Raw genomic sequence first — 14,315 nt, 5'->3', positions numbered from 1 at the left:
CCTCTAGGCGTAAGGAAGGTTCTCATGGGAAAAAATACGAAAAAATCGAAAAGAATAGTACAGTCAAAACTTCCTTTTAACACACCTCCTTGTAAAATAAAAAAAACAAGTACCTAATTGTCAAACATTTGACTTACATCAAAACAAAAAAGTGGTTCTAGGGTCTTTGGTCAATCATATTATTTCTAGCGACATGTCAATAATACTAGATAATATAAAGTAAGTCGGGACAGCAATGCAAAAAGCCTGCAAATTCATATTAAATGACGGCAAATTCATATTAAATGTTTACTTTAAAATTATAATACGGGATTTATTCTAGGATTACGTGATATTTAAACTTTATAGGTATATAGTTAATTGGTCAACTAAATAAAATTACATCTGTCCGTATTGGGGATTACGGATAGTGCGGCATCCACTTTCTGACCAATGAATAAACATAGAGACATTAAAAACATAATAAGATTACAAAAAAAGTTTTGGACATAAAACTTGCTAAATTTTAATAATCAATCTTGTACCCAGTCATCAGTATTTTGATTGTGAAGATTGTTCTCAGAATATATTTTTTTTAAATTTGTTGTATTTCGAAAGCCATTTAATCATATGAAAATATCGGAGACGATATGGTTATGTAATAAAAGTAAATGGCACCCATTTCGTAATGTTCGATCGATTCGATTCGTGGCGTCACTAACCTTGTTTACACGTATATTATATTTAAACGTTTCAGAATACTCATTGCTATTACCTATGATTGTAATAGTTTCCCACGACTTGTAAAGCTGTCTCGTAATTGATTTGCTTACCTTTATAATCCTTAAAATATGTTGAATAACAAATATGTCAGAACGCTCTAACTTCGAAGGGCTCCGAACAATGGCGCTAGTAGTTTATTGCCTCGCGCTATCGTTTCGCGTGGAGTAATAGGCCCATATTTTTTAAAAGGTAATTAATAAATAGAAATCAGTTATAACCTATCTAGTTCACGGACCCTTCCGCTCCGTGAACTCAGTACCGATGAAGCTGTAAAAACCTTAGGGCTGACAGCATTAACATCTCCAGAAACAATAGAATAGAATAGTTATAACATTATATATATTAACAAATAATCCTACTTTAGTGGACTGCAAATAAAATACTGGTCATTATCATTTGAAATTTAAATGGTTACAAACGTATTTAAAATTAACTTTAAGCACTTTTGTCTTTCAAGTACCAATCTAAACAAGGCATAGTACATCATTTTAACTAAAACATATCTGTCTACTGTTGACCTATTATCAGCATAATTAGTTAATCAGCAAGTCCAGAGCTTGATGTAGAACTCCCACAGAGATTTTCAGTATCACCTGCATTCCACGTCTTCTATCTTAACAAGTTTACTGACAACCGTGGGTGAATGCCCCACGTTACGCTTGCCGGTTTATGATCTTTACTGCAGAATCTCATGTCTCCAGCTGCCACCTTTTCTACGTACTGCGTCTCCTCCTTACTACCTCTTCAATGAACAGTGTGTTCAACTTGCTTCTTTGCTGGGCTATGTCGATTATATTTTTTCATCTTCACGTCTCCTTTTACCCTGATTCGATTGTAATATAAAAAAATCATAAATTTAGTAAATCGCTTGAGTGTCTATATACCGCTAATATGTTTAAAAACAGTTGTATTTCTCGAAGTATCACAACATTCAAAAAATATTCCTAATTCATTTAAAAGCATCCGAGGAATGATAAAGATGGAACAAAGTAAAGATGGGACGGATGAAGAGGCAGATAAATTTAGCGGAAACGACAACGCTCTTTTATAATCGCAACCTTAAAGGAGGCTTATATTCAAATTTCCTGGCTTTCAAACCGGCTGACAGTCCCGCCGGGTCTGTAACGGCCCTATCAGACATCGAAGGATCAAAATTGGTCAATGACATTCAATTTCCTTCCAATAACAGATAAAACTTTATGTGGCATCGGCAGATATGATGTTGTAAACTGAAATGGACGGTGACGAGTATTCATTGAGATATCGGTTTTTAGTGTTGGCACCTTTGATGACAACTCTGTTGGCTATTGTGACATGTTTATTATGAACCTGAATATACACTTTATCCCCTTAATAGCTACAACAGTATTTATAAGACGCGTGGTATTATTTAGGCCACCAGATGTTGATAAAAAGGGGCTGTATTGTCCGTATAAAGAAACGGACTTCGGTGTCGACTAGGTATTTGCAAAATTGTTATCTCACAATATACTTTTATCGACATTGTTGTCCTAATGTTATATTTAGGTCTATTTCTATTGTGACTCCACATTTATGTTACAGTTTCATTACAAAAAATATTATCCGTGTTCTGTGGGCACGTACAATGTAATTTAATAAAACTATTTAAAGCTCGAAAGATTTTGATTAATGTTAGTTTAAAGTCTTTTTATTGTAAACTTGCTCTATTGCCTAATGTTATCACGTTTTAAGTTAATTTAGTGTAGATTATTTATTACTTTTGACGTTTAGGTACTTCTTATATTTCAGTATTATGATTTTGAAATCATAATACTGAAATATACGAAGTGCGACGTTCACTACTCGATATAAGCCCACATATTTACAATAGGAACGGTTATAAGCAACCTGCCTCCAGCGTCTTTCGACGTCCTTAACGAGGTCATCCGTTCGTACGAAGTTCTGTTCAACTTATGAGTGTAAAGTTGTACTGAGCAAGCCAACCTGTCATTTTTGCTTAAGAATCTTAAGGCTCCAACCGCAATCTGGTCTGTTAGCTGTTTGCCCTATTCTCTACCATTTTAAGATACCAATCCGCTAAGCCTGTTAATTTCGTTGCTCTATAGATCTTCTCTTTCCTGATTAGATGTCTTAGAGAAATCCTGAGCATAGCTCTCTCTATGGCTCGTTGAGCGCTGTTACCTTACTAATGAGGTCTGAAGTGAAAGACTACGCTTCTATTCCGTAAGTAACTGGTAACATAAATTGGTTCCAGAACTTCCTTTTAACTATTTAACTGCTTAGAAATGCTTACAAGAACGCACGAAAACTGCGGGACATATTTATATATATCAATTTTAATAATTCTTTTCATATTATAAAGAAACAGTCTTTTTGTTAGATGACTTATAATATTGCTAACTTCACTACACTACTTCCAAGAAGCAACATAGACACTGAAACTTACAGCGCAAAAGCGCTTTGTCGCGGTTTTCGACGCTAAGTAGCGCAGCGCTTTTACACCGCGTCAGACGGTTAAGGTACTGATATTTGACGAGATACTACGTAGTTTACCGAACGCTTGTAAAGTAATGCAAATAATGACATTATCATGGTAATAATAACGTTAGTAAATAATATAAATTAGTCAAATCAAATTAGTTTTTATACGCCCTTTGGAAAGTAAAAACGGCAATATCGTAAATTAATTCCAATGGGAACGACGCCAAGGAATTCTGGGTTACGTTGTACGATATTCTTTTATTTTATATTCTGGCAAATTAAGCTTTCATTCGCATTGTTGATTCCGAGGTTACTCGATTATATCGACACAGTGACAGGGTCAAGGCAATGGAGAAATGCAGTGTATATTAAAATATACAAAATATAAATAATTATACACAACTTGTTCTATATACGCTGTATATATTTATAGAGAAATTTAAAGTGAACGATTGTTTTTGTTAATTTTAAACCTCACTTTCAATAAAGACGTCTTTTAAAAATATTAACAATGTAGTTTTCGTCATTTTAATGTTTCTGTTTATAATAATTTCAGTTGATGCTTCAACTCGCTGCTGGTCATAGGCCTCTTAGAATTACATCCAGCGTCTTCTGGACGTCAAAGTGGACAGACGACTTTAACATGATCATCTGTCCACCTTAGAGATGGAAGTTCGACCCTACATTTGCCACTCCATAGTCTCCTTCCTAAAATCTTAAGATGTCAGCGGCTATCTGTTCTGACGTTCTAAGTGACCTGTATACTATCACTTCAACTTGTTAATCAATTGAACTATATCGGTTTATAATAACATTACATTTGTTATAATTAATGCTATAAAAGTAACATATAACGATCTTTATTACAGTTCATTATATGTAGTAGACCATTTAATAATTTAACAGCGGTGAACGCCCAACAAATTGCTCCAGCAGATAAGAATTTAAACTTAATTGTGATTGATACGAGGAACCAAAGAAATAATTCCTTAATAAATTTTGACAGCTCCCGAGGTCGATGTACTCTATTGCCTTTTAATTCTTTTCTTGCGTAATATATTATTATGTTTTTATGACGTCTTTTTTTTAATTTTTTTTTGTTACCACAGCGTTTGTATGATAATCGATCGTTGTCAAGAATACATAATGGGTTCGCTCGAAGATAATTATATGTTTAAAATAAGTCAGGCATTTAGTTTCATTAAATTACTATGCCAACGTATATCTATGTAATAAATTTCAAGAGCATTTCAACTTATAGTACTTATTTAACAACCTTAATTAATAAAATTGATCACTTCATACAAGGTTAAAATAGTGAATGCGAAACTTATTTGACAGCAAAAAGCTTTAAAGATTTTACACCTATCCCCAATTAACTTGTATATAATGATCATTCTGAAACACTATTGGAATGCAACAGGCCAATAAATTCAGACAGTACCTTTGTACTTCTTACTCATCAGAGACAGTGGGTAAATAATAGTTGATTTAAATAAGTAGTAATCCGAATTTAGAAAACGCTTTTTCAAACTATATTATCAATACGTTATTTATTAGTTTTTAAATCAATGATATTTGGTATTAATATAACAGACATTAGTTAGCCGATTTATCGTCCAATTTGTAACTCATATAATACTCCGATAATTAAGTATTAAATAGATATTTGATGTAAATATATGTTAAATATTTAATAAATTACAAATAATGCTACGCGGAGTTACAAATTTAATTAATACGATCACACATATGAACGTTATAGATGATCTATATACGAACGCCAAATAATAGCCTACGGAACATCAAGTTTTTTAGTCACCGATTTCTAAAGTTCACGCGAATGACAAGGCCCTTGAACAGCGCTATGATGGGCCCCCTCTATTGTCCTGCCAACCGATCGATTTATTTAGTGAACTATGACCGCCTATTGAAGCTTTTGTCCGGCCCAAATTTTTACAGCCACGACTTTTTTGGTACGAAACGCCGAACCATTGTTGCCTATTATGAATTCATTAGTAACTACATCGTACCAATAGTGTTAATTCCAGTTTTTTATGATCGCGATGACGTCATGCTGTTTCCATTGTCTGGCGTCTGAGATAGACTTATTACTTATAACTGTGACGTCATCTAAATCGATTTAATCGTTGCGTTATCTTAACTAAACTATAATTTCTAGTGATTTATAATGTATTACCTATATGGCTAGGCATCTAGCGTAGCTAGAAAGTTTCAAATCGCTCTCTAATTTTAATGCGTCAGTACAAGCAGTTTGATGTTTAAACATAGTCTTTACTAACACGCGCTTCGTCAGGTTGAGCTTGACACGGTTCTAGTCCAGATATTCACGGCGCACAGGAAATTCTCCGAGTACCTTCATAGGTTTAAGCTCAAGAAGAGTCCTTCGTGTAACTGTGATCCGAGAGTGGACCAGCCTACGGTGCACATAATTACCAGCTGTCCCGTATTTGGCGCGGAACGAAGGGATTGCCAGTTTCGGTTGCAGAACAGGATAGCGGAATGTAACATCGCCTCGCTAGTTATCCCAGAGGGAGTACGCCAAATCTTTCTAGATGGGTATTATAAGAAAAGTAATAAAAAGAAATAAGACATAAACCGATGGAAGAGAGATAAATATTGTGAAATATAAATGTATAATAGTATAGTAAAGAAGGATAAAATAATGGATACAAAGTATAACCTAAATAAATATAAAAAAATTAAAATAAGGTTTGAAAAAAAATTTGAATTGTTACAGTGTTATGGAGGGAAGGCGAAGGAAGAGAGGCGATGTATGATAGGTAACAAGGTATGAAAGAGAATGAGAAAGACGACAGAGTAATGAATGAAAGATTTTAAGAAGGAGAAAAAAGACGCTCGTGGAAATACCAAAAAAAATGTGAAAACCTTCTTGTATGTAATGTCCCTGCTTACACATAAAAACATAGTCTTTTCTTCTTCTTGCATCGTGTCACTTATTATGGAGGATCATGATTCCTTTAGGTGTTTGTCCTTCACTACGTGACGTCATTTGTAACGGTCTTTGGCGATATATATTGTTTCGGCTACTTAGGTACTGCGCATGATTTGAAGCTGATCGAACCAGCGCATGGAGTTTGGGTGATCCGTCCATTCGCTTTTTTAGTGATCAAGTATTCTTTGGTCACTTTCAATATTAAATAATAAATAATGCACCATATAAATTAAATATGTTATTAACTAGATTATGTCTGTATAATAAAAGAAGTATAATATGCTTAATGTAAACCACGCTAATAATAATTTTAATAGCACATTATTTACAACTGAACATAAACTTATACTGTATGATCGTTATTGCATGATCTTTATCAGTTTGTCCTAGTTGTACACTTCAAGAATTATGATACGTAACAAAACAAGTAATGTACATAGTTTGGAGATGTTTGCAATAAATAATTATTGAATAATTCTTCCTTACACGCCTTTGTGAATTTTGTGCCACTAATTCTTCTCAGTACTGAGTTCTTGTCGTGTCTCTTTTTCAAGCCACTCAAGACGCTTATGAAGGCTTAACGTTGTTTGATTATGAGCTCCTGGTGAATAAAGACAGAAGTATTACGCTGTATAGCATGATATCGGCAACGTTATCCCTTAGTGTGAATTAATGCACAAAGCGTGTATTACATTACACCATATCTCGAGAATTGAACCTACGACTTAACGTCGCAAGTCTCAGTCGTCTACCACTGGGCTACCACTGCTCGCTTACTAATGTCGTAAAGTGCACAAAATTGAAATATTACTTTAAGTACTCCCAGTTGCTTCTACTTCTCACAAAGATCGCTACGATGATAAGTCTTGCGCATCCATCGTCTTATTGCGACCCTCGCCGCGGCTACCGGTTCGTAGTGGCCACTCTAGAATCTAACCTTCAGAGGCTCGTTCTATACTGACACTAAAGCAATAAATAATTTGATCCGTCTGATATAGTTTTTTAATAGGTTTACGACAAACCAATTATTTCTAAAAAGAAGTTTTTAAAGAGATGGAATCGAACTAGTATTTTGTCTGTTTATGTATATTTTTATTTGTCTCTTCTATTTTTTTAATATCAAAGTAATATAACATTGTTAAGTTTCTGGCCGGCACTTCTCAAAAGATTTAAATAATATACGATTATTAAGCGCGTATAAAAGCCTACCTGTATAAAAGTATTTTGAATTTAAATATCTATACTCTTTACACATAAATATAATAATATATTTGTAATAAAGTATACACGTAATCATAATTCAGGTATATAGATATCGTGTTCAAAGTTATTACGTTTTTTCATACGTCTAATTCTCGTATCATTCTGTATACATGAGTTTTATTCCGTCTGAGAGGGAACAGTAAAAGAACCGAAGCACCGCGACACTAGCTAAGTTATTAGAAGTGACGCAGCAACTTCCATATTTGTTGTGTCATCTCGCGTTCCTTTTACGAATTGTGAAACAAAAAATATGTATATCTCTTTAATCATGCCTCGTCTACGATATTACGTCTGTATTTGTGATACTGGTTGCCTAATTCACGGTTTTGAAATTTAATAATGAACACGTGTTAATAGTATGAACATGATTTGTTTATAGTTTCTATATGTGATACACTATCACAGGGTGCTTGAATAAATGTTCGAAAGTTTTAAAATCGGTAAATGTCTAGCTTATCTGCTCTCCGTTAACAAAAAAAGCGTTTTCGAAATTTAGATTACTACGTATTAAAATTAATTATTTTTACTGTCTGTCGCTATAGAACTTGTACCGCTAAAGAAAGTGAAAGTGACCCGGTACTTGGCTACACTCGATTGTGAGTCCGACGGTGCCGAGTACCGCGAGCATTCTTCTTTTTTTCAGCCTATGGACGCCTACTGCAAGGCATAGACCTCCCCCAAAGGTCGCTACGGTTACCGCTGCCCTACGTATGTACATGCCCTAAATACGTCACAGTTTTGTGTATATCGTTAAGGGCATCATAACATACATGCAATCACGCCTACTAAAAGCTAAGTAACTAAATAAACTAATAATTAAAAGTCGATGTATAGGAGCCCCACAAGTTATTTTTCTATCGAGCACTAAACCGCTCACTCCCACTTATTTCAAACCAAAGTTTCAATTTCTTCATGATATACATGGAAGCTTTTTGAGATCATCCGAGAATTCGGAATTAAAAATACCGGCGCATTTTTCTTCGTTTATGGCCAAATGTTTTACCACACAGGCTGTCCGATTGTGGAACGATTTACCGCTTTACTACTACTACTACACTTTCTAAATCACTGCCTATTTTTAGGAAGATAGTTAAGTAATATTTACTAGACCTATGCTCATTTATCCATTAATTCAATGCTTTTAATTTCTCTGTTTTTGTATTGTTTCCGTGGCCAGTGCGATCCGAGTCAGTTTGATATTTTATTTATTATCGTATTATATTGATAAAATGTATTACACCTTATTTATTATAATTATATATATTTTTATACAAATGTATATTTGTACATATGTATGTCTTGTACGCGTTGACTACCCATTATTTATATTTCCACTGTTCCATCATCTAGTTCACCGACTCTTCCGCTCCGTGAACTCAGTACCGACGAAGCTATAAAAGCCTTAGGACTAACAGCACTAACATCATCAGAGAAAAAGCAAAAGCAACTGTTTCCATACTATGGTTGTCTGTATGAGATTGCCTCGTGTGATAAGGCCACCCATTGTATTTTTGCTTATTATTTTAAAACTATTAATATGTTTTCTAGCATGTACAATAAATATTATTATATAAATAAATAAACCTTGTAAACGAACTTATCTGTGAAAAAAATACACTTCAATAAAATACACTTCTTTGGTAAAATTTTCAATTTAGACAACAAAGATTACTCTCGCACTTAATAATATTTTTCATACTACAAATTAATTCTTTATAATTTTTTAAATCAAAAACCATATTAGTAAAGGGACTTTTTGTTATTATTATTAAAAATCCTTTCACTTCTTCACATTCAACACAATAGCTGAGGTCCCTTTGGAACAATATTAGGTGTCATTTGAATACACGGGCCATAGCGGCTGCCGACAATGGAGTGGCGCGTTCGAGGATTCGAATTTCGAATTAGTAATGCAAATAGGCTCTATCTACAATCGGGTCTTCGGAGTTTTGCTTCGAAACAAACAAGAAACGTTAACGACTTGTGTATACAATACACTTCAGCTCGCTCGCATGTGTTTTTGTATTTTGTGTATTATTTTTTGTTTATTATTAAATTGTCTAGACTTCTTCCACTTTTAACAGTGGGCACAGACTACTCAAGAACAACTAACACATCATCCAGTTAAAGCTTCTGATATACATATTCCCAGTTGTTTATTTATTACACAGGGATGTTGTAAAAGCTGTAAAGTGGTGAATATTTAGCTATTTTGTAAGGACAAAACATTAAAATAGATATAAATGTAAAGAAATAAAACTTGAAATAAATGTTACAACAAAAAATGAAATGTTAATAAAATCGAAAAATTGAGTAAAAATTGTGATAACATAGGAAAAAAACTGTGTTCTAGTAACGAAGATGTAGAAAGGAAGGTGATGCGCGGGAGACGATTTAGATTTAAAGAAAGAAAAAGATTATTATCAACAGAAATTGTAATTTAAGAGATTGTAAAGGGTAAAAGGACAAAGTGAAATAAAATGCAAAAAAATATTTTACCCGAGTTGCAACGTGTGTGTATGGAGGGTCATTTAAAAAAAAAACACTGTATAAATTGATCACTCTGCAATACTTACTACGCTGGCTCAGTGACCCAAAGTGGGCCTTGGCCTCCGAAACGAGAGACTTCCACTTTCCTCTATCTTGCGCCATCGTCTGCTATTGGTTGACATTCAATACGCGCAAGTCTGCCTCAACGCGATCGATCCAGCGATACCTGGGTCTACCCACTGGTCTTCGACCCCTCGGTTTTTCCAGGATATGTTGCAATATGTTGTATAATTTTGTATACCAATTTAGGACCAATAACTTCTGGCAGTCTGCAGGGAAAGATAGTAAACAATAATTAATTTATGAATTTTGGAATTTAAAAACATATTTCTTAGAATATGTTCATTGCGTTATTAATTATATGTCATGGTGCATTCTCAGTGACATGGTTCGTTTATTCTCCTTTCATAAGAACCAATTTATGTGAGAACAAAGAGTGAAGAAAATTCCCGAAGAGTCTATATGGATACCACTGCCAACAAAGGATTATTATTATTGGCCCATATTGAAATCCATCTGCCACCGCTCCGTTGGTTTTATTTCTTTACCAACATGACCGCATTTGCCTTTATGGTACTCACACAGAATATCAATTCTAGTACTAATATTTATTTTAAAAAATTCTTATTTATAATTAACTTTTAAGGACACATTTTATACACTCAATTCTAAAATTATCGTAGAAGAGATTTTATTTAAATTAAAAAAAGTAATTATTTTGGTTTCACGTTTCACGATACTAAAGTTTACGTAGTATTAGTATATTCAGAGAACAGAGAGTATGAACCTAGAAGGCCAATCTATTAAAACAATATTGACTAAACTAGATGTATTTATAGTCATTAATTTTTTTCCTTTAAGTTTGCTTAAATAAATCTCTTTTATTCGTTTTTTTTTTAATATACAGAAACATAAAAAAAACATATGGAAACCTATTGATATTAAAATAAAATAGCTTATTAAACATTTAAAGTTTAGGTTTAGTTTAGTTTAGGATTTTAAAAAATCACCGCGCAAAATAATGGAAGATAGTATGACAGCAAATGTCAAATAGAAGCTGACAACAACTGTTGCTATTTCAAAGTTAATATTATTACTAAAAAAAAAATTAATGACTTGTAATTACACCAAATCATTCCCTCATCTCTTTTCTTCCGTCGGACAACAAGACGTACGGATATGTGATATCTGTACACGGTTGAAATTCCTTCCACCTTTTGCGAACAGCCAAGGAGTGGAACAAGCAACGGGAGTCATTGTTTCCAGACAATTATAACGTAGGAGTCTTAAAAATAAGAGTGAATAGGTTTCTTTTAAGCAAGCATGTAGCATCGTAGACGGGTCAAATGTTCGCCTGTAAAGCATAAAAAAAAATATTGAACGGTTCAACTTTGTAAACATGTATTGTTACATAAGCCAGCAATTGATGCTTTGAGTAAAGAAAATTGCTTTCTATTTTTAATTCAAATTATTTTTATTTTGTTCCAAAACATGTTACGCTACGCTCTATAAGCATCTATTGCCGTCAAATTGACTGACGTAGGAAACAAAGCACTGGCGCGGGGACCTCGCTAATTAAAGCCAGCTCCAATTTCACGCCCCTGGCCGGACTGTCACGCGAACAAAATAACTCCGCTCGGCGTTTTCTTTCACTTATCCGTTCCATTAAATAACTACTTTGATCTATTCGAAGATATTTCACCTAGATCCCGGGAAATGTCCTTCGTCGACCTATTTATATGCGCTGTTATATCTGCTCGTTTATTTTCCGTCTATTAAATAGCGCGAACTAGATACGTATTATGCTTATGTCGATCGATGACAGCTTCTATCGTCTGAAATGACAGATGCAGTAAGTTGCTGATTGATATATCATCTTAACCTTCGTCTTCTTTATCATTGAAGGTCGAACCTTCTCTTGTAAGCCTTGATTCTATCGTAGAACATGAATTTATACATTCCCTTGATTCCAATAATTAAATTTTTTATAGACCTCTTTTTAAAGGCCTCCACTCCCACTTAATCTATGACAGGGTTTTGGGTTACGAAACATTTTTTTTTCCAGTATGTTCTTTATTTTTTTATCCATCCATATCTTGTATTCTTTCTTCTTTCGCAATATCTTTTACTCTATTACTATTATTTATATTCTGTTCATACATCGCTTTGTTTACGTCGCCATATTTCTTACAATGTAACATTTTTATTAAATACGTCTTTATTTCCCAATGTTTTCATCACCGGCGTTTGACTGCCGGTATATATTTCTACGCGATAAACTAGGTATTATATCGAAATTGTCATACCGTTTTGGTTATGGTGAACGTAGTGAAGGATTCGTTGGTGATGAGTGAGAAGTGCCTACTTTTATTTAAAAAATAATTTAAAACCATATGACCTATCTAATATTGATGATACATGGATTTATTTATTTCAGTTGTGTTTAAATTAAACAATTAATATAAGATGTAAATGGGAAAAAACACATTGTTAAATTATTTTCAGTTCTGACTAGGAAATGTGAAATATATCATGTTGTATGATACAGTGAAATAATCATTGTTAAAGATTCTATACACTCATTATATTCTATAAAATTTTTATGCTTTACTTGTAATTAATTCATAAAACTAGATAGAGTTAAATTGAGAAAATTATAAAAAATGTATATTGCAAAACTTACCTAATTTGTACCGAGTTGTAACACACAATAATCATTGAAAATATGTATGAAAATTATCATCATCATTTCAGCCGTAACTAGTCCACTACTGGATATAGGAGTCATATGTACATTATAATATTAAAATTATCTAACTTTTTATACAGAATTCTAAAGCGATAATTATTTGTCCACAGGTATTAGTCAGAAGTGCAACTATAGGTTTGGATCCCATGTCCTCGCGCTCGGGGTGATATCGGTGATACGGTGTCAGTGCGGGAGTTGTTTGGATGTGGAACTGTGAAAGCTGATCGAGCTGGCGTGGTACGGTGCCGGCGGGGGTGCGATGCAGGCGGGTGGGGGGTGGTTCGTCCCCTGGACAATGGGGATGCAGAAGTTCGCGGTGGCGCTGCCTATGGGTGGCGTTGTACCGCTTGTGCCCCCCCTGCTAGCAGCGCTACCCCCTGCACCGCCCCCTTTGCGTCTTATCGCACCACCCCCTTTACCACACCAAGCACAGGTCGGGAGAAAGGTATGTTCAAAAAAACTATATGTCTTCGACGCAATCATTTCTTATTGTAATGCGACAACAAACTGTATAATTTTTATTTCCCACTTGATAATGTTTACATAGAATGAGTAGGCCCCGCGAGAGGTGGACTCGTAGTTACTCACATAGTTGCTAGATGGGGGCAGCGGAAAACCTGTCATCGTGGCAATTTTTTGGGGAGCCTTATACCTTGCAGAAGGCCTCTATCGATATGGAGTGTAGTGTGTAGAGTGTTTATTGACGATCGTTACTTAAAGCTGGAGTAGTATTATTTAGTATTGAGAGTGATAAAAACTCTATATCTTAAACGTGTGACGCGATTGATTTGTTACAGTTAAGACACGTGTTGCCAAGAATATTCAGACAGTCGAGTAAATAGACAGATCATCATTACCATCAATATTTTAGCTTTAGGCTTTTTCTGTTGTTTTTCACTAGCTCCGGTGAAAAGCAGTCGCATCCAGCCTCTTCTGACGGCCTCAAAAAGTGCCCTATGAGTGAACACTCTACGCAACGTTTGATATTAAAACAATGTAATTTAAAACAAAGATAAATAGGTATATTTTACACGGAAAAGAAATTGAAACTCAATATGCTTAGCAACGATAGATATATTAATAAAAAAACTAATAATACAAAAGAAAAAAGTTTTCTATGACTCTACCAAATATTCAAGATTTCTTTGATGAGTCGAGTAGCTGTTACGTTCATTCGTTCCAGTGACAAGTGTAAGACATAAGTCAAAATCTATTGTGCTGTGTGGGCGGAGATCATAGTGTCATTCTGTCAGAATTCTGAAAATGATCTTGGCAGATTACCAAAATAGATAAAACTATTGCTAGAAAGTTTTGTTTTGTACAATTGATTTAGTCTATGGTACACGGAGTACCATCCTAGATATAGCGTCAACTGAAATTGCCTTGTCATTCTTTTTATAAAGTTCACAAGTGATGATTGTAGATGATCATCTGTCGGTGATAATATGAATAAATAAATGAATAAATTGTCAAATACGTTAACTGAGATTTGTTCTAAATATTTTTGACAAATGAAATTAATATGCGCACGCGCGAAAAAATGAGATTCTT

At 34.2% G+C, this 14,315-nt stretch overlaps 1 protein-coding gene across 1 annotated transcript in view; it reads left to right on the top strand.

Moving 5' to 3' along the window:
• LOC137922118 (pseudouridylate synthase RPUSD2-like) overlaps positions 1 to 14,315 on the top strand; it is a 180,467-nt gene that overhangs the window by 91,796 nt on the left and 74,356 nt on the right. The window contains exon 2 of the mRNA XM_068764996.1: positions 12,875 to 13,209. Within this exon, the coding sequence (XP_068621097.1) occupies positions 13,024 to 13,209 (186 nt within the window). The 5' untranslated portion in view covers positions 12,875 to 13,023. The remainder of the gene's footprint in view (positions 1 to 12,874; positions 13,210 to 14,315) is intronic.

Source organism: Battus philenor, unplaced genomic scaffold (genome assembly GCF_028537555.1).
Source record: "Battus philenor isolate CCGP_79_NKW_IND1 unplaced genomic scaffold, ilBatPhil1.0.hap1 SCAF_2, whole genome shotgun sequence".
Taxonomy (NCBI): Eukaryota; Metazoa; Arthropoda; class Insecta; order Lepidoptera; family Papilionidae; genus Battus; species Battus philenor.
The sequence above is the reverse complement of the archived record's forward strand: the minus strand, read 5'-3'. Positions and strand labels throughout refer to the sequence as shown.